This window comes from Mirounga angustirostris, unplaced genomic scaffold (genome assembly GCF_029215605.1).
Source record: "Mirounga angustirostris isolate CCGP_5_RB_7025 unplaced genomic scaffold, mMirAng1.0.hap1 SCAF_15, whole genome shotgun sequence".
Lineage (NCBI taxonomy): Eukaryota > Metazoa > Chordata > Mammalia > Carnivora > Phocidae > Mirounga > Mirounga angustirostris.
This window is the reverse complement of record NW_026991723.1, coordinates 67,384,914-67,406,645: the sequence shown is the minus strand read 5'-3', so window position 1 is coordinate 67,406,645 and position 21,732 is coordinate 67,384,914. Positions and strand designations below refer to the sequence as shown.

At 38.4% G+C, this 21,732-nt stretch overlaps 1 protein-coding gene across 3 annotated transcripts in view; it reads right to left on the bottom strand.

Moving 5' to 3' along the window:
- Nucleotides 1–21,732, bottom strand: part of SLC44A1 (solute carrier family 44 member 1) — a 198,145-nt gene that overhangs the window by 90,292 nt on the left and 86,121 nt on the right. For all 3 annotated transcript variants that reach the window (XM_045882818.3, XM_045882820.3, XM_045882819.3), the window contains exons 4-5: nucleotides 17,458–17,594; nucleotides 4,302–4,395 (exon numbers count right to left, since the gene is read on the bottom strand). In XM_045882818.3, the coding sequence (XP_045738774.1) occupies nucleotides 4,302–4,395; nucleotides 17,458–17,594 (231 nt within the window). The remainder of the gene's footprint in view (nucleotides 1–4,301; nucleotides 4,396–17,457; nucleotides 17,595–21,732) is intronic.

The window sequence follows — 21,732 nt, the reverse complement described above, 5'->3', positions numbered from 1 at the left end:
TAATCATGGGATTGAAATGGTTTGTCTTATATTTTACCACTGAAGTCCTCCTATGTGATATAATGAATTTGAGTTAGCTGATTTCACATACCTCTCAGAAAAGAATACTTCTGAGAACCTCGTATGTGAGATCTTTTCTACTTCAGTGTCTAACCCAAGCGACACACTCTGTGCTTTTTAATCAAGAGGACAAGCATACAGAATTCTATTCATAGCAACTTTTTCTACCCTTCGAAGCCCACAGAATATTGAATCTTTAAGAAGTCAGTGTAGTCCCATTAGGAACTGATGCTGTTTCACATTATTGAAACATTAGTCAACAAGAACAAAATGAATTTATAATGAGTCTTTTAAAGATTTTTAAAAATTAGCCACTCAGAAATTGTATCTTACCATGGCAAACATTCTATCCATTTGCCTTAAGTCCAGACTATCACAGTTAATGAGCTCCCCTCCCTCAAAGTCTGATGACAAACAAGCCTAATATCTCTTATTCATATGCCTTCATAAGAGAAGACAGGAGTTTGCATCTCACACAATTATCTTAAAACTTCAGGTTATAGGTAAGCAATTACACATGATTTCTAATGAAAAGTTTTACTTAAGAAAGAAGAATAATAAAGGATTCTGACAATATCTCTATAGCACAGAAAATGCAGGAAATAAATCAAGAATCTAATGGCAATACTCAGTGGTTTTTCATACATTTCATTTATTTTCTCTCCTTTCCTTCCTGTACTCTTTTTTTTTTGTTCCTGTACTTTTTTTTTTTTTTAATTCTTAATTTTTTTTTAAGTAGGCTCCATGCCCAATGTGGGGCTTGAACTCATGACCCTGAGATTAAGAGTCACATGCTCTCTACCAACTGAGCCAGATCAGGTGCCCCACCTTTATTTATTTATTTTTTAAAAAAATAACTGTGGTATAGGACTTTGTCTTGGGGAAGATGGCAGAGTAGGAGGACCCTAAACTCACCTCATCCCATGGATATAATGAGATAGCTTTCAGATCAGTATAAAACTAACTGTGGTATAGATTTTATAAGATCTTAAATTAAAATTCTGATTCCCAACAATTAATTGTATGACTCTGCACAACTCACTTAACTTCTCTTATCTTCTATTTCCTCATCTATAAATTAGGAACAATATCCTTATAGGCTTTTGTGAAGATTAAATACGAATACACATGAGAAGTTTAATATGGTGGCTGGAACACAATAGATCATTTGTAAATGTTAATTTACACTGAATCCTTCATTTTAAAAATATGAATAGATAACACTTTTTTCTTGGCTGTTAGTTTCTCATTTCCATATCATGCTATTAATTCCCCAATACCTAATATCCTTTCTGGCATCCAGAAATATTAAAATAAATGTTTGGTGAATTAACTGAATTTATGTAATCCGTTTCTACTACTGCAGTTTTTTTAGCTATACCTAAACCTTTAAGTATTTTAGGTATAAGGGCTAGTCTCCCTATGGCTACCTTGCTCAGCATGTCACCAATAGTTACAAATTTGTATAAAACATGGCCCTTTCTAGGCATTTGCTTTTAAAATTCAAAAGCTCTTAGGAATAGTAAGCATTTGGCAATTACGTAGTGTTAGTGTTTTACTGCAAATTAGTTTATAATTGCTTTTCTCCAAGGAATAGGCATTGCTTTTCAATGGCAGAAGGTGCCCAGGTACCCAGGAAAGTTAAGGGAGAAATGGGAGGCTCTAGAGGTTGAGAGAAATACTACTCCCTAAGCCAGATGCCAAGCACAATAATGGATGCTTAAAACATATACCCTTACTTAATTCTTACAACAATTCCATGACAAAGGTATTAATATTGCCATTTTACATGTGAGGACACTTGGTTCACAGAGAGGGGAAGAGACTTGCTCAAGCTGACAAAGAGAAGGTGGTGACACAGAATTCACCCCCAGACCTATCTGGACTCAAAGTACAGTAGCTCTTTTGGTCCCACTAGGGTGCTCCTAGGAGGAAAGCCAAAGGGATGTGAACGATGCTAAAGGCCATTTGCCTGCATCATAGCTTTGCCTAGTGCCCATCTTTTGGTGTATACAAAAAAGTCACCAAAACCAGTCCGTATTTTTTTTTTTTAAAGGACAGAGTTTCTTAAGGACAGAGACCAGATCTTACTCATCTTTGAAGATGTGGTATTTAATACGAGGTGTGGAATGTGGTTATTGCCCCCAAGTTTTTTATTAAACAAATTCATTGTTTTCTGATCTTTGCACTTCGCTTGCCAAAGGCTAAATGATGTTATTTACCAGGTCCTGATTTGATTTCCTCCTATCAACTGTTACTTCTTTTTTTTACTTTCCAACAGGCTGAGTTCAGATAAAAGTGATAAGATACTTAGACTGTGAGGTACTAAACTAAGTAAAACCTGAGGATCTTTTTTTTTTAAAGAGTTTATTTATTTATTTGACAGAGTGAGAGATAGCGAGAGCAGGAACACAAGCAGGGGGAGTGGGAGAGGGAGAAGCAGGCTTCCCGCGGAGCAGGGAGCCCGTTGCAGGGCTCGATCCCAGCACCCTGGGATCACGACCTGAGCTGAAGGCAGACGCTTAAGGACTGAGCCACCCAGGCGCCCCAAACCTGAGGATCTTTAAAAAAGTATAAACATAGTACACAGTTTTCAGATGGTTTAGGGTCATCACTGCATCTTAGATTACTGAGACATTAGTGGATGACCTTGTTAGAAGCCAAGTCTGTCCATGGCTAAAACCCAAGCCCCTAATACTATGTTTCATCTTCTAGTGAATGCTCTTCAGGGCACTGTATGTGAGATGTGTGAGCTCTTGTATGGCCAAGAACGGAACACCTGAGACAGATAACCAGGAAGAGGCAGCCCTCGACACGGTGGGGTCAGAGGTCAGAGGTGAAGGAGGATTTACCCGACCCCTGCCCCACCCATATAACACAGGTACAGAGCAACCTCATCCTCACATCAGGGCTCTCTGGTTATCTTTTTGTAATATGTTTATGCCTTAAAATAGGACTCTATACTCACAGTATGCACTTAAAACAGGCTGTTAGCAGTTGAGGAGATGAGAGCACAGAGCCTTTCTTGTCTTTACACTGATAAATTTTCTCCAACGACTCTATTCAAAGGACCTCCTTGTCTTTACTGTTACAGCCTCCCTAATATTCTCAACGGTCACAAATGGGGGTCTCTCTACCTATCGGTCTAAGCCCCTAATTTATAGGTCCTACTTCATATCTTTTAAAACAGTCCCTTTATTTTCATTTCCGTAGGCTTTACATTTTCATTTCAATAGCAACTTGACAAGACTAAAAGAGCTGGACATCAATTAAACTGATAGATCCTTTATCTACTTTTCAACAGAAAATTTCAAATTTCATTCAAGTTAATAAAGCACGAGTCACACCCATAAGCAAGCCAAAGGAAAGCACACATAAAATCAGTCTCAAAATTTTAATCAGTAGCTTGCTATAATATACCAAGATATAATAAAAGTGCCTTCGATTCAGTATTCCTGGCGAAGTTGACTCATGTCATTCCTGGCTGATGCACACTTAAGATTCTCAAGATTAGACATGCTCCAAATCCTATGCACCTAATTCTGAGGATATATTCTACAATGCTTGCCAATTTATTTCCTCATTAAAAAACCTATTTATAATTTTAAAGTTGGCTTTACTTGTAACTACTGTGAGATCCTTCCAAACAAAGAATATGTCCTGTCTCTTCTTTGTGTCCATTAGATGCAGGAGGTACTGAAATAATCAGTGTTTGTTGAATAAGACCTTGGATAAGATACGACAAACAGTGTATTATTATAGAGAATGTACCTAAAAGATATAGCCTGAAATAAGGTGTGGAGAATAATCACTGGCATATTTTTTTAAGTTTAAAAAGTAAATTAAAAATAATCCCAGTAAGTGATTACTAGGGTCAACTTCAAAGAATCTTTGAAGATTGTGAGAATTGGCTTCTAATTTTGCTGTAGATTTTGCAATGATTCAGCAGTTATATATACTTAAAAATTATGGCATTAAAAAAAAAAAGTAAGCCCCCAAAAGAAATTTAAAATCTGAGAATGAGAAAAGTTGTTTGCCTGTGTATGTGTGTGTGTGTGTGTGTTTTAAGATATGAAATACATGTTGTCATTTCTAATAGTACTTTTTAAATTTTGTTATAAAAGTATTGGTCCTGAGCAACCCGTATCATCAAGTGACTCTTTCCCCAGGATAATATTTACAGTTTAAAATCTACCTACAAAAACAAAAGTCACAAGTTAACAAAATACAATAAAATTTACCTCGCTGGAACTGGTAATTTGGGGCATAGAACAGAAGCTTTTGAAGACGTAGTATATTCAGAAGGCTTTAGGTTGTAGCTACACAGTGCTGAGCCTGTTGAAAGAAAAGGTGTACGTTAGCTAGCAGAAGAGAGCCTCCATAAATTCTCTCACTGATTCACTGTATTTATTTTATACGTTAATATTAATTCAACATATATAACTTTAAAACACTATAAAATTAATAAGAATCTGATCAGTCCTCAATCATTTAAAACTGATTCCTCTCACGTAATTTATATACAAATTTTAATTAATAACATTAAGGGTAATAACAACAATAAGTACTAGAATTAACTTTATTGAGTGTCTGCCATAGATCAAGCCCTATGTATTTTTTTTTTTTAAAGAGTCAACTTTTCAGGGGCGCCTGGGTGGCTCAGTCAGTTAAGCGTCTGCCTTCGGCTCAAGTCATGATCCCACGGGTCCTGGGATCGAGCCCCGCATCAGGCTCCCTGCTCGGCGGGAGGCCTGCTTCTCCCTCTCCCACTCCCCCTGCTTGTGTTCGCTCTCTCGCTGTGTCTCTCTGGGTCAAATAAATAAAATCTTAAAAAAAAAAAAAAAAAAAGGTCAACTTTTCATTGTAACTGACCAAACCGTGTCCAGGAATGTCTCCAAATAATAGAACAACAGAAACATGACAAAATTCTCCTACTGAAGAAGCCACGCATTTTGGCCAGCCCAGCGCTTCTGAGCGTTAGGCCAAGAGCAGCCCATTCCCAAGGCTGGTTCTATTCCCCATGCAAGTTTCTCTGGGGATGGACAAAGGGCCTGCCCCCTCCTCCCATCATGCTGGGAACTCTTAGAAAGTCACTGGCGGGGGCGGGGGAAGTTCTCCTCTCACCCCACACATATATTAATTATGTATTTACTATAACTCTATTAAGCCTACTTCAGAGAGGACGAAATAGAGGCTAAGAGATAAGGTACATAACTTGCCCAAGACGACACAGTTACTATGGAGCAGAGCTGGGACTGAACTCCTAGATCTCTTTGACTACAAACCGACCCTCAACTACACATCCTGTCCCTCTTTCCTATGCTTCTCATTACTAAATATTTTAAGTGACTGCATATAGCATATATGCTTTCAGACAATACATTACTTTTTCCTTATTTAAAAGGCAAGAAATATTAATTGCAAATAAACTGAACAAAGTGATAAAAGGATTCTCAGTTTTCAGATAGTTTAAAACAGCTCAAATTCCATCATAGATTGGTTATGCAAACAGCCATCTATTTCTCAGTTTCTGTGGCTAATATGTGTCTTAATAATATATAAAATTCAGGGCGCCTGGGTGGCTCAGTTGGTTAAGCGACTGCCTTCGGCTCAGGTCATGATCCTGGAGTCCCGGGATCGAGTCCTGCATCGGGCTCCCTGCTCAGCGGGGGGTCTGCTTCTCCCTCTCCCACTCCCCCCTCTTGTGTGCTCTCTCTCATTCTCTCTCTCAAATAAATAAATAAAATCTTAAAAAAAATAATAATAATATATAAAATTCAGATGGATGCAGTCCACCAAATCCTTGATAAGTCTTATTTTACTGACTTGTTAATTTTATAACATAGCAACTAGAATATTGTCAGGTTCGTCATACAATAGGTATCATTACCTGAGAAAACCTAGGCTCTACTTACAATTTTGCTGACGACCTACTGCACTTTATGATGTAACCTGTTTATATTTTATTAATTACAGTCCCTACCAGATTACTAATTTGGTCAAATACTTTATTATTAAATAGAAATAGAATAGCTTTGTGTTTATATTATAGTAACAATGGACTTTCACACCATATGACCACTGAAAAAGTTTAAAATAAAATGTGAAGTGAAAACGGGAGGTTTTAACATTGAACTAATTATAGAAATGTCATATGAGGATGTGTGAAAGAACTTCAAGGGAATACAGAAAAAAAGATTTGCTAGGACAACCTTGAGAATGGTTTTATTTCATTTAAATCTTGTCCTATCAGCCAAAAGAATTTTTAAAAAGCCACAAACCTGCATTTAATTCAGTAATGCTGCCCCCAAATCAGCAACCAACTTGCTAGGTATTTAAATATATGGGCTGTAAATATCATACTTACAAAAATACATGTAGCATCTATTTTATATAAAGATAATTCAAGTAATTTGACAATGTAAAGTACTTTTTAAAAAGGATTTATTTACTTATCTGAGAGAGAGAGACAGAGACAGAGAGAGTGCGCAAGGGGAGGGGCAGAGGGAGAGGGAGAAGCAGACTCTCCTCTGAGCAGGGAGCCCAACTTAGGGTATGATCCCAGGACCTTGAGATTAAGATCTGAGCCGAAATCAAGAGTTGGATGCTTAACCAACTGAGCTACCCAGGCCCAGGCGCCCCTTGACAAGGTAAGATATTTTATTTATTTATTTTATTATTATTATTATTTTTATTTGACAGAGAGAAAGAGAGCACAAGTAGGCAGAACAGCAGGGAGAGGGAGAGGAAGAAGCAGGCTCTCCACGGAGCAGGGAGCCTGACGTGGGGCTCGATCCCAGGACCCTGGGATTATGACCTGAGCCGAAGGCAGCCGCTTAACCGACTGAGCCACCCAAGCGCCCCCAAGGTAAGATATTTTAAAAGAAATACTTGAAAGTTACATGGCACTCTTCAAGTTTCTTCCACTTCTTAAGATAGATTCAGTAGGAAACTAAGTTTCTGAAATTGTTTTCGAACATTCTTTTCCATGTTAATGACTTATTTTTTTAAGTTAAGCATGAATATTAAATATCCACCTCTTCTAAAATTAGTCTTTCGTCTTTGAAGATAATGCCACTAGACTCTATTTACAGCAGTTTTCAGAGAAAACATGACAGCAGTAGCAAGCAAACATTTTAGATTAATCCTGAAATATCTGGGAGTCTTACTATAGAATTGCTCATGAAAAACACAGCAACCGTGTCAATAACTGCAGAGCACCCAACGTGATCATCAACTTCCTGATCTGAATTGTCAACTTCTTTCTTTCAGAGTGCAAGACGGAATCAATTTGCACAATATGAAAAGGGCCTAACTAAAGCACTGCGTCTGCAAGCACTCTGCTCCATCTGAATTCAGCGAACATAATCTCCCTCCCCACCCTTTCTTCATTTAAAAAAGGAGGTCAGCAGGTGCAACAGAGTTCAATTTTATAAATACTTTCCCAGGATAAGGCTCAATGAAAGGATAATAGCCTTATCTCTGATGGTATTCTGGGACATAGGCCAGTACTAAATAGATCCTGTACTAAATAGATTAAAGGAAAAAGATCTTTACAATGTTAGTAGTAACAATCAGAAGAAACCTTCTAATGCTTCCTACTCAAAAGGCTGATGGACAGAGAAGCCTCAATGCAGAACATTAAGACAACCCAGTAATGGCAAACATTTTACAATTGTTTCTCTTTTCACGTTTATTAGCCAATGCATTTTCAGTGAACACTTTTTAAGGTGGTATCTATCTTATTTTTTCTTTTTTTTTTATAGTGAGAGTATAAACAATACTTAGCGCAAGAGGTTTGGTCATAAAGAGTAAGACAGAGTTTTTCTTCTAACGCAAAAGGCAGGGAAAACCATACTTGAGTAATGAAGTCTAAAACCAAAAACAAAAGCTTATCTAAACCACACCAGAGGCAATCCATGCAACTCAGCCAATGGTATTCAAAATGAGTGATCTTAGGAAGCCAACTTTGGTATATAAACATTTATCTTGGTAAACAGTTGCTATAGTCCCCCGAATGTTTAACTACCATAATTTTTCAAATGCCTTATAATATTCAATTATTTATTCTTTAGCTCAATATCACTTATAAGAACTCCCCTAAGAGGTATGTTTCCATCACCATGCTCCAAAGATTACAGAGGAAAAAAGTAATACTTCCAAGGCCTTTCTAAGCAATCACTGACAAATTTAGAAATAAAATTCTTCACTCCTAGGCCACAATGCTTCTTCTGTGCCATTCCTAATCATCATAATCAGACAAATATTCAATAAGCTTCTGGGCAAAAAACATACATCCCACAGATATCTCAAAAACACGTTTGAAGAAAAAGATGTTTCTATCACCGGCTCTCCAAATCTGCTCTGCCTCCTCCCATATACCTCCTATCCTTGTTAATGGCTCCACCATCCACGAAATCCTCAAGATGAAATGGGAAGTCATCCTGTATCTTCTTCTTTATCCATCATCTTTGGATACCATTCAAGACATTCAAGTTACCAAGTCCTGACCATCAGACCCTTCTATGTTATCTCAGAGCTTCAAGATCTCTTATTGCTTCAAACTACTCTCCCAAAGGGTCTCTTCTCTATATGCTGCACACAACCTTGAGAATGGTCTTTGTAAAATGGTCCTTACTTGTAATACCCTCCCGCCCTCAAGATAATTTCCAAAGTCCTTGGCTTCAAAGCTCTCGTAAGGCAGGCCTCTACCTAAAACTCCAGCCTTATCTTAACATAATAAACCACTTACAATTTTGCTGTTTACAAGCTACCAGGCTTTTTCACACACTGTTGCCTCTGCTTGGACTGTCCATTCCTAACGACCATCTGAGTAAATGTTCAAGTTTGAGCAGAATTTCTACAAACTACTCAAGCCTCACCTCCTTCATTAAGCTTTCTCTGATGTACCCAAAGCTATTTACTGCTTTGTCTATTATAAAACTTAGCATATCATTTTGTAATTTTTTTTAGCTTACATATCATCTCTATTTTTAGGAAGTGAGCTCTTTGAGAACTGGGACCTTATGCCTTCAAAATATGTGGGACCCCTCTCTCCTGGCACATAGATACTACTCAAAAGTCATCTGTTGAATACAACAGACATCCTGACTGGAAAAAAAAATAAAATAACCTATTTTGAATCTCTTACTTTGGTGTTACATGTTATACATAATGTTTATATGCTTTTCACCCCTCACTACAAATTACACTATGTAAAATAGGATTTCTCGACCTTGGTATTATGACATTTTGAGCTGGGCAATTCTTGGTTGTAAGGAGCTGTCCTGTGCATTGCAGGATATTTAGCAGTATCCTTGGTTTCTAGCCACTAGATGCCAGTACCCTCCCCCGACCCTTCACCCAGTTTTGACAACCAAAAATGTCTCCTATCACGATATTTGTAGGATATACTAAATTAACAGAAAAGATTCCTTAAAAAACATAATTTAGAAAATTGTAGTTAATAAAAAAGAAAATCTCCCAATGCAGAACAGTGTTCATTACAAAAAACAAATTACACTCCTGTGTGAGGTCCAGTGAATTTAACCCCTTTCTCTCCAATTAGGAAAGCACATATATTCATATGCTGGAAGAATACAATTCCCAATTTCAATTTCCAGGAACCAACAAAAAGCATGGACATATTTGTAGTTCCCAAGAAGCACCCATTAACTAGCTGGTGGCATGACATTATCTGTCAACCACTGTCAGCACATACTACGCGCATAATAAATATTTGCAGAGTGAATTAATTTTGGACATCTATGTGCAACACTTCTAGGTATTGTGGAGGACAATGAAAAGTTTGTCTTCTATCATGCAAGCTCCCTAAAGGGCACTGTACCTTTTCTTTGTTTCTCTGGCATGTATCTCTTGGGTGCTAATTAATTGTCGAATGAAGGAATTATTTAAAATTGCATTATCAAACATAAGGATTTTTCCCCCCTTCACAACCAAGCTTCCTTTGCTGGTTTCTGACTTGGAGGCAATTAAAGCAGTTGCTAGGGTTGATCATTTCATTCATTTGTAAATGATATCAAGTCCAGTCTTTTGATTCATTGTGCCAAAAAGAATCCATACTAACTGTGTGGTTTAAGTTATATTGTTACTGGCTGGTAAGAAAGAGGGTAATGCTGATCATCTGTTGATACTAACTTTAAACGTAACACCTAGGTAATGATAATCAAAGGCTTATTTCTATTCATAACTTTTATCTGATATATCACATCATCTTTCGAGGTTTTCAAAGACAGAACAATGATCACCGAGAAAGCACCCAGCTCCATGGCCCTACTCAAAGTATGAACATGGTCTACATGGTAGTTCATAAAGCTCTTACTTTTCACAAGATACAGTGCACTGAAGAAGCACTCCCAAATGGGATTGATTTCTTCCATGCTATAAATGGGACACAAACAAGAAAAATAAGATTTCTGTCATTTTACTTCTGTGTTAGAAAAACAAATTAGATATAAAAATTTGATAAGAGTAATGCAAAAGATAATAAGGTATTCCATGTAAAATATTAGCAATGACTGAGACTATGCAGTGGGCCCCCAATTTTCAGGTCATTCTTATTTCTTTTTTTTTTTTTTTTTAAAGATTTTATTTATTTATTTGAGAGAGAGAGAATGAGAGCACATGAGAGGGGGGAGGGTCAGAGGGAGAAGCAGACTCCCTGCCGAGCAGGGAGCCCGATGAGGGACTTGATCCAGGGACTCCAGGATCATGACCTGAGCCGAAGGCAGTCGCTTAACCAACTGAGCCACCCAGGCACCCAGGTCATTCTTATTTCTAAACTGCTGTTTAGAATTTAGATTTGCAAGTGGAAAGAATAAAATGACACACAAAGCATCTGGCACTGTGCATGGCACAAAGTAGGTACCAATGAACTTCAAGGAAGTTTCAAAGAAGGTACCAAGGAAACTCCAATCTCTTCATGGTGAAACAAGGCAAGGCTCAAGTCTGATTTATCTCTTCAGTAGACGCAGGAGCCCATGCTGACCAACAGGGAGAGTGGAGTAAGGTGAAGGATGAACTATGGGCCAAACTTGGATCTGGGAGAGAGGAAGGGAAGGGACTGTCCCAGCAGGCATTACGACCTGATGTGGCCAGGCTGGGTTGAGATGAAAATCTCATATAAAGCTGAAGTTAGGTTCCAAGGTAGGGACGTTCTCTTCCCCCGTACAATGGATACGTTATTTGAGTCTTCAAAAATAATGATAATAAAGTAAGAAGGAAATCTGTTTACCAGAAACTGGAGGGAAGCAAAATTAGAGTAAGATGGAATTCATGCTCTGCTGAAAATAACTCAGGGGAGGGCTCCCACCCGATGATTTCAGTTTTCTCTGTAGGGCACAAGGTGAAGAAAGAGGAAAAACAAGAGGGCTTAGGGAAAAAAAAAAAGGTTATGAATAATCACGCAGATAGGATGGACAGGAGAGATAAATGAATGAAGTAAAATGAATTATTGAGAGATGAGAAAGATGGCGACCAAAGATTCACATCAATTCTGGTTAGAATGAAGCTAAACATTTTACCAGCTGGTGGCAACTGACACAGATTCAGAATTGAGCAAAGGATAAAGTGTGCTGAGGGAATGAGAAATTACTAAGTGCTGAGAGAGATGAAGAGGAAAGTCCAGGGTCACCTGGGTGGCTCAGGTGGTCCTGGGATGGAGCCCCACCTCGGGAATCCCTGCTCAGCGGGGAGTCTGCTTCTCCCTCTGCCTCTGCCCCACCCATGCTCTCTCTCTCTCAAATAAATAAATATTAAAAAAAAGAGAGAGAGAAAGAGAAGTCCAATGCATTGTTCTTTCAAAACACATGAATAGCTACTATGTGGCATCCTGTACTAGGGCTTGGATATTCAGAATTGAATAGCATGATCCCACCCCACAGGAAATTCATGCACTACTCAGGTAAATGATAAACAAAGAACCAAAAAAGTTTGGTACTGAGTCCTTATGGTACTTGGCAATTTTAATTTTTAAAAGGCAATTTTTAATTTATTCTCTAGCATCATATTTATATTTGTATTATATAAAAACGACGAACCATAGTAATAATAAAGTGTATGCTTGGTCCACCTCCCACCCAACTCATGTACCAGAACTTAGACTTTTACATTCGTCTAAATTCTTCTGCTTGCCTTTTAAAGCTCTTTGTAATATGGCAGCATCTCTTCCTAACCATCTCATGTCCAGCTGTTACTTCTAAATTTTCTATTCTAGTCAGACACATTGGACAGTGGTGTTCTACAAACTTCAGTGTCCAAGAAAACACTCCTCTTTCTTGTCTGAAAGAAAGAGTTGAGGAAATACTTTTTGCTTAATAAATGCATTTCTTACAAACGTTATTATAGGAACCTAAAAGCTTTCCCTTATAAAGATTTTAAATAATTTGTGAAGGTAATAATAGTTCACACAAGTGGATAGTTGTAAGTGCTAAAAAGCACTTTGAGATGTTGTCATGGAAACTTAGAACTCTTTGAAAACGATTTATATTATCTTTTTAGTCTGGTAAGTAAACTGTTATTTTACCTTACATTTTTTTTTAAAGATTTTATTTATTTATTTGACAGAGAAAGTGAGATAGCACAAGCAGGGGGAGCAGCAGAGAGGGAGAAGCTGACTCCCCGCTGAACAGGGAGCCCGACGTGGGGCTCGATACCAGGACCCTGGGATCATGACCTGAGCCGAAAGCAGACCCTTAACTGACTAAGCCACCCAGGCATGTTTTCATTTGCAAAACTGAGATTTTATAGCCAGTAGAAACCATCGCCCTATCTTTCTATTACTGGCCTATTTCACCTAGGATAACGACTTCAAGTTTCATCTATGTTGTAGCATATGACACGATTTCCTTATTTTTCAAGGCTAATATTCCATTGTGGGTATATACCATGTTTTCTTTATCCATTCATCCATCATTAGACATTTAGGTTGCTCTCATCTCTTGGTTATTATGAATAATGCTACAATGAACATGAGTTTGCAAATATCTCTCTGAAATCCTATAACCAATTCTTTTGGATATATACTTAAAAGTGGGATTGTTGGAGGCACCTGGGTGGCTCAGTCGTTAAGCATCTGCCTTCAGCTCAGGTCATGATCCCAGGGTCCCAGGATCGAGCCCTGCATCGGGCTCCCTGCTCGGCAGGAAGCCTGCTTCTCCCTCTCCCACTCCCTCTGCTTATGTTCCCTCTCTCACTGTCTCTCTCTCTGTCAAATAAATAAATAAAATCTTGAAAAAAAAAAAAGTGGGATTGTTGGCTCATATGGTAATCTACTTTCTATAAGACTTTCTAAAAGAGTTTTAAGGTTCACAACAAAATTGAGAGGCAGGTACAAAGGTTTCCCACATACCTCCTGCCCCCACACATGCATAGCCTCCTCCATTAAAACCTCCCCATCAGAGTGGTACATTTGATACCACTGATGAGCCTACATTGACACATCATAATCACCCAAAGTCCCTAGTCCTATGGGCATGGACAAATGTATAATGACAAGAATCCATCATTATAGTATCATACAAAGTATTTTCACTGCCCTAAAAATCCTCTGTGGTAATTCTATTTTTGATTTTTTAAGGAAACTCCAATCTCTTTTCCACAGCGGACATACAATTCTATATTCCTGCCAATGATGCTCAAAGATTCCCATTTATCCATAACTTCACCAACATTTGTTATTTTCTGTTTTGTGATGTTTGGGTTTTTCTCTGTAGAAGTTGTCCTAATGGGTATACACTGTGGTTTATTTTATTTTATTTTTTTTTTTTAAAGATTTTATTTATTTATTCATGAGAGACAGAGAGAGAGAGAGGCAGAGGGAGAAGCAGGCTCCCAAGGAGCAGGGAGCCCGATGCGGGACTCGATCCCAGGACGCTGGGATCATGACCTGAGCCGAAGGCAGACGCTTAACCATCTGAGCCACCCAGGCGCCCTACACTGTGGTTTATATTTGCATTTCCCGTATGATTAGTAGATTGAGCATCTTTTCATGTCATTATTGGCGTATCATGTATCTTCTTTGAAGAAATGTCTATTCAAGTCCTTTAGCCATTTTTAATTGGGTTGCTGTTGTTTTTTTTTTTCTTGAGTTGTAGGAATTCTTTATATATTCTGGGTATTAACCCTTTATCAGATATATGATTTGCAAATCTTTTTTCTCCTATTCCATGGGTTACCTTTTTTCACTCTGCTGACTGTGTCCTTGGATGCACATTAGTTTTAAATTTTGATGTAGTCCAATTTATCTATTCTTTTTCTTTTGTTGACTGTGATTTTGGTTCATATCCAAGAAATTATTGCCAATATAATGTCATGAAGTTCTCCCCTATGTTTTCTTCTAAGAGCTTTATAGTTTGCTCTTACATTCTGACTCGGTCATGGATTTTGAACAACTCTCTCTTAGAGGTTTGGAAATTTCCCACTTAAACTTAAAATCATCTGCTCCTTCCAAATCATTATGCACCTCAAATGATGGAAAGACAAAAGAGGAAGAATGCAAAAAACAAAGAATTCTCTCAGTGACAAGAACAATGTTGGAATTAAATTTTACCAGGTCAAGTATTAAGTCACCAATCCAAAGAACAATATAGATTTTTTTTTTTTGAGAAATTCAGAATTTTCAACTTAGGGTTGCTATTAAAATAAAGGTATTTGTGTCCTCCCACCAAAGGCTCCCTTCTCTATTATAATTTCATAGTTTTTCTATTGCTTTTTAAAATATTTATCCTCTCTATCCTCCACTGCTGTGCTTCTTGATGCTCCCATTATTAATACTTTTTTTTATGCTTAACACGTTGACTTATTTTGCAAACAGCTGCCTCAAAAGCCTAAGGGTGCCTGTGTAGTTAGGCACCAATTTAAGAGGTCTGTTTTCTGGAATAATATTCATTCGTTAATATTCTCGAACACCTGCTTTGTGTAAGACACTATGAAAAAAACAAAGCTGCAAAACTCACCAGAAAGGTCTTATAAACTGGCCTTAATAGGCCATACTCAGTATCATAATCACTTAGAAGGATAATGGCCTGGAAATAAACATACCAGCAGGGCAGCATGGGGCATTTCTCCCCAGCGGATCATCACAGCAGGCAATACAGCCGACAAGGAACTAACTCTCTTCTGGCCCTCCAGATGACATGTCCGGTTCAAGGGACCAAGACTCACACCCAGTGGGTTCAAGAAAACGTGTCAGAAGATAGTTTGACACTAGATCCTAGCTTTGAATGCCAAAGTAAGACATACAGTGTTTTATTTTATTTTTTATTTATTTATTTTATTTTATTTTTTACCCCTGATGACTTCTGAGTAAGGGATTAATATGATTGAAGCTCTAGCAAAATTAATATGGCAGCAGTATGTAAGGGACTAGAAGTAGAGAGAGACTGTAGGCAGGAAGACTATTACATTCCATTGGGGGAATAATAACATTAATAGTAGTAATGTAACAGCAGTAACCAATACTTTATTTTTTTAGCAATTTACTATTTGCTAGACTCTCTTCTAAGCATTTTTCATGTATGAGGTCCTTGTAACAACCTATGAAATAGTTTTCGTACAAATATTATCCCCTTTATAAATGGGGAAGCTGAGGCATCTAGCGATCAAGTAACTTGCTCAGGGTCTCACGGCTAATAAGTGGTAGGACCAGCATTTGAACCAAGATAATCTGGTTCCAGAGCCCTATACTCTTAACGACTCAACACTACCACCTCCCAGTGTGTATGCTCACATTGTCTAAGATTTTAGAAAAACCCATAAGGGATAATTCATTTCTCCCTAAGAAACCTGGTAAAGACAGGGCCAACAGTTCTAGTATTAGACTCACCAAATCAATACAGGTAAGGATATCATGTGGGAATAGAAAATGAGATTTTTTTTTTTTTAAAGATTTTATTTATTTATTTGAGAGAGAGAATGAGATAGAGCATGAGAGGGTCAGAGGGAGAAGCAGACTCCCTGCCAAGCAGGGAGCCCGATGTGGGACTCGATCCCGATGTGGGACTCGATCCCGGGACTCCAGGATCATGACCTGAGCCAAAGGCAGTCGCTTAACCAACTGAGCCACCCAGGCACCCTGAAAATGAGATCTTAAAGGGTAGCTGGTACCTCTTTATTCAGTGCCCACAAAGTACCAAGGATTCATGCATCATCTCATTTAATCCTCCCAAACACCTATGAAGGAGGCATTATTTTTAATTCACTTTTTTTTTCAGATGAGGAAATCTAGTTCAGAGAGGCTACACCTTCTGTCCCTCATTACAGAGCCAGTTAGTGGGGTGACAGCAGATTTAGAATCCAGGGTCACATTAATCTCATGCTCTTCCCACTATCTCACGCTGAGGGCATGAAGTGAGAGGACAGGAATATGGCCAGTCTTGAAGGATGTGGTCCTTCTGCCCTCAAAAGGCCAGCAACCAATTGGGAAGACTCTGGAGTCATGTAGAGGTGTGTGTGCAGGTATGTTCCCAAGCTGTCTCTTTACCCAGCTAGAAGTTATCCTGAGTGGATGCATGAGTCAGTCCTTGTTCCAAGGAACCAGAACTAGCCTATAAACTCAGGCAGGGCTAAGGCAGCTCTGGGGAGTCCAACACACAAAATGCAAACATGAAACCTCATGGAAGTTCAAAAACACAGGCTAGCAGTTTGTGGCCCTCCACGAAGAGAGGTTAAAAATAAAATTCTCTGAAGAGAACTGAGGATAGCACCTGGAAATGAGAAACCCAAGGGAATAGAGTCAGAGGTCAGGAAATTGACTATGTTTGTTTTCTCAGCTAATTCCCATATGTTTAACCTCAGAGTTTCTCAAAACTTTTCCCTTAGAAAAATTCTTATGAGACAGTATTAAATTTAAAAAAGCAAAACAAACCAACACAATTGAAAGATGGTAGAATTTTGGTTTTTACTTCATGTTCCTTTTCTTGAATTTTTCAAATTTCTACTATAAGAACATATATTACATTGTTATCCAGGGATAAAAATAAAATATGCTAATTGAGATACTTTTAAATCAATACTTAGGAAGAGAAAAAGAAAAAACCCAATTTCACAAAGAGTAGTCTAGTAATTCCCAAATGCACAAAGCAGCTACATCAAAATCACCTGAGACATTGTTAAAAAAAAAAAAAATTTCCAGAACCCAAAGACCTACTCAGTCAGAATTTCCCTGGGTAGAACCTAGGCATCTGGAGTTTTAACAAGCTCCCCAGGTGACTATCATCTTTTCCATCAAGGAAGTCCAAAAGCACTTTCAATTCTCTTTCTCTTTTTAAGGTTCTTTGATGATTTCTTTAACACTAGTTATATTGGAAAGCAAACACACAATATTTAACAGTGAGAGTAAGTGACTGGGGTGAGGACTCGGATGGCCTCATGTCTCACCATTCATCTCTGCAAACTTCTGAACCTCACTTAGGGTTTTCAGTTCTTGTCTTGGACATGCTGTTACACACAGTGCTACAGACTTGATCTTCCGGTTTATCAAGTCCAGATTGCATGGATCCAAAAAGAACACATACCTAAAGCATGGAGAAAAATATCCAGATGTTATTTCACAAGAACACTCTGGTTCACGGCCTAATTTGACTAAGCCTAAAAGCAAAGAACATCTATCCTATTCTATACTCCTTCACAAATTTTATCAAAGATGAACAGATATTTCACAAATCTAATCACAGATTTTCTTTTTAATTAATTGCTTGTAAATATACCGTGAACAGTGGTGACTAGAGGAACTATAGGACTCACATTTGTCATGATATATTTTTCCAATATTTAAATTTTTGTAATGTATACTTTATAATTAGAAATTACTTTAGTTTTTTAAATAATTAATTTGTTTTATTTTTTGCCAAACCTGTGCCCTAAAAATTACTAGAATATCCCAAGACTGCTATATAACACAAATTGTAGTTTATATATAAACTTTAGTAATAAAAATATAATTATATACAAAATATAAAATTATAAAAATGAATAAATAAACTTTTGCTAAGGAATATATAATTATAAAAATGAATTGTAAAATTGTATAAAATTGAACATATAAAGCTGAATGGAGACTAGAGGGAAATACACCAACATTTTAACTACAGTCATCTCTGGATATTAGAATAAAGTGATTTTAATCTCTTTCTTTCACTTTTCAGAATTCTCATTTTCTAGAAATGTAAATGACTTTTGAGTTGAGATAACTACAGTAAATATTGTTTATTAAAAGGTCCGTTACATATCAACAAAGTAATGCCCAAATCTTAAATTATCCCTTTTGTATTCTATATACATTTATATTTTAGAAAAGGAAAGATTAATCAGAAATTACATTGAAACAGACTTTTTTTTTTAATGTTAAAAAGTAGGGTGGCTCAGTAGGTTAAGCGTCTGCCTTCAACTCAGGTCATGATCCCAGGGTCCTGGGATCGAGCCCTGCATCATCTGGCTCCCTGCTCAGCAGAGAGCCTGCTTCTCCCTCTCCCTCTGCCCCTTCCCCCTTGCTTGTGCTCTCTGTCTCTCTCTGACTCTCTCTCACATAAATAAATAAAATCTTAAAAAAAAAAAAAGAAGAAAAGAAAAAATATCAAGTCAAAGTATATGCTGGGATGGACGATATAAAAGGATACTGGAAAAAAATTCAATAGAAAAAACAAAGTGTGAATATCAAGGGGAGGGGGACCTGAGAGGCTTTTGCAGGTGGAGTAATATTGCACACTTCAGAGGAGCTGGGGACCAGGAACCCAGAACGGAGGTCGGGGATGAGCTACCAACCACCAAACTAAAAAAAAAAAGAGTATTTTATAACTGTGTTAGTGACTCCAATACCATTCATGTTCTACATGAATAAAAGAAAGAAAAGATGCCAAGCAGAAAGATGGTATTTGGAAGTGGAATTCCGACGGCTCCTGTGCCTGATGGCCAGGAACGAGCACCCGGAGAAAACTGTCCAACCACCTTTGTGTAGAAACAAGTGCCCCCTTGCTGACGTTCCCTCTATCTGTCCTTGTATGGGAGTGAGCATGCCATGCTTGGGGCTCTGTGCAAGGACCGGCACAAAGCCAGCCCCAGGGCAGGGCACACACAGGGCTTTGAGGAAGGTGTCATAAAAACCTGGAATCATTTACCACCACCAACCATGGATACTGTTAACACTACAGATAAAAATAATGGTAGCCAACATTTATTGAGTAACTACTACGTACCAGATGCTGCATTAATAAACCTTTTACACATATCAACTCACTTATCACACAATCCTCACAACAATCCTGTCATCTGTTTTTGTAGGGGTGAGCAGTGGGGGGCAGTGGAGCTGGGGCGGGGAGAGGAATTAAGTGCACAGTTCTAAGCGATGAGCAATGCCTGGAGAAATACCTGGAGAAATCACAGGACAATAGAAAAATGGGTTCCAGGAAAAGGAGAAAGCCAGAGGCTTCTGGGGCCTTGGATGAGTGACACTGCCTTTCACAGCCTGCTGAGAACAGATACCTTGTCTGATTGTCCTGCAGGATTCTACCCCCTCCAAGGCCAAAAACGTCCTCACTATATTTCCAGCTTCTTCTGCATCTTAAAGCACACTCTTGATTTATCCTAGGGACTGGGCAGCAGCCTTGTACCAAGCCTGGGTCAGACCCATTTGAGCCTGCTTTCTGGGTCTCTTTCTTAGCAGTTTTCTGACCTTGGGGAATATAGTTATCCTTCTGAGCCTCAGTTTCCTTATCTATAAAACTGCATATTCATGACTTTATTTGATCCTCACAACAACTTTATGAGGTAGAGGCCATTACCATTCCACAGAGGACAAAATTGAGGCCCCCAGGAACTAACTACGTGACCCAAGAGAGCTAGTAGATGCCAGAGCATGAATTCAAACCTAGTCCTTCCGATTCAGAGTTTCACCCTCTGTCCAACCTGCTCTAGTCCCAAAATATTTCCTACAAAATAATAAATCATTGTAACTGTTCTATATTAACTCTGAATATTGTTTCCACTATCCTGAAGTTCGTTCAATCCATGGCAACATGTTTGTAAGTAATTAAATTTTTTTTTTTTAAGATTTTATTTATTTATTTGAGACAGAGAGAATGAGAGAGACAGAGAGCACATGAGAGGGGGAAGGGTCAGAGGGAGAAGCAGGCTCCCTGCCGAGCAGGGAGCCCGATGCGGGACTCGATCCCGGGACTCCAGGATCATGACCTGAGCCGAAGGCAGTTGCTTAACCAACTGAGCCACCCAGGCGCCCTGTAAGTAATTAAATTTTAACTAAATGGCATTTAACTGTATATTTACAGAGTAGGAAAAGTGCATGTGTCAAACAGACAAATTTATGATTCATTAAAACTGCACTTTCTTGCCTTTTGATTTAAAAATGCCCTTAGCCAGGTAAATAAATCCTTACATTAGTTTCAGTTTTCACTTCAAACAAAATGAACTGTATTTGCCAATTTCATTTTTTTGAAATGAAACAAATATCCAACTCTCAAATAAGCATGACACTGGCAGGCCAGATTATTTTAACTAACAAATCTATGGATAAGTGGGTTGTTTGGTTTTTTTTTAAAGATTTTATTTATTTATTTGACAGAGAGAGACACAGCAAGAGAAGGAACACAAGCAGGGGGAGTGGGAGAGGGAGAAGCAGGCTTCCCGCCGAGCAGGGAGCCCGATGCGGGGCTCGATCCCAGGACCATGGGATCCCGACCTGAGCCGAAGGCAGACGCTTAACCACTGAGCCACCCAGGCGCCCCCGAGTTTTTTTTTTTTTTAACCGAAAAGGTGAAAGATACCAGGTAGGAGGCTATAAAATATCTTAAAAAGGTTTCTTAAAAACAGCCTACCCTGACTCTTCCACTGGGTAAACGGTTGGGAAGGGGTTGGGGCACATGGATTTGTGATTATACACCCTGGCTCCCATGCTCCATCCTTTCAAGGTGGAGAACCACTGTCACAGATAAGCAATAAACTGGAGTGAAAAGCAAATTTTCATCGCTGTCCTCAGTGAGTCTTCTACTAGACCTTCTAACAAAAACAGCTTTAAGTTTCACATCCTGTAGAGGAGCAGGAATGAATAAAATACCAAAAGTGTGAATGAAAGTAGGGAGAGATACGAAAAGAGAAAAACACTTTCACACCCTGAACAGCCAGACACCTATGGCCATTGTCACATACGACAGGCATGCAGCATCATCACATGGTACCAGGAACACATTTGCAAAGAGGACTGCAGAACAACCTAAGCGAGCTTTGAACTTTGAAGTTAGAGGAATGGCGAAACATGCTAAAGACTGAACTGTAAAGCGAACACTACAGAGGAGAGCAGGTAAGGCATATAAGTATATATTATAGTCGAGATGGTTCCTGGGAACTACTGAAGGCGAGAAGCAGATAAACTCATTTTCAATCGAAATTCTTGAAATACAGCTTATCCCCAAAAAGACAGGACAGGAGAGAGATCTAAAGATAATGTCTATCTACACAGTAAACTCATGGGGACAGATGCACCAAAGTTGACGACAAGACAGTAAGGCATGAAAGTTCGGGAAAGAGGTGACTTTTGAAGCTGAGCTCAGGGGAGGGCAGTGAACACTGAGTGAGCCGATGCAGAGAAGGATGCCAGAGATGCCTCACACTGGTTTAAACTTCTATTTTGCTTTCATTTTCTTC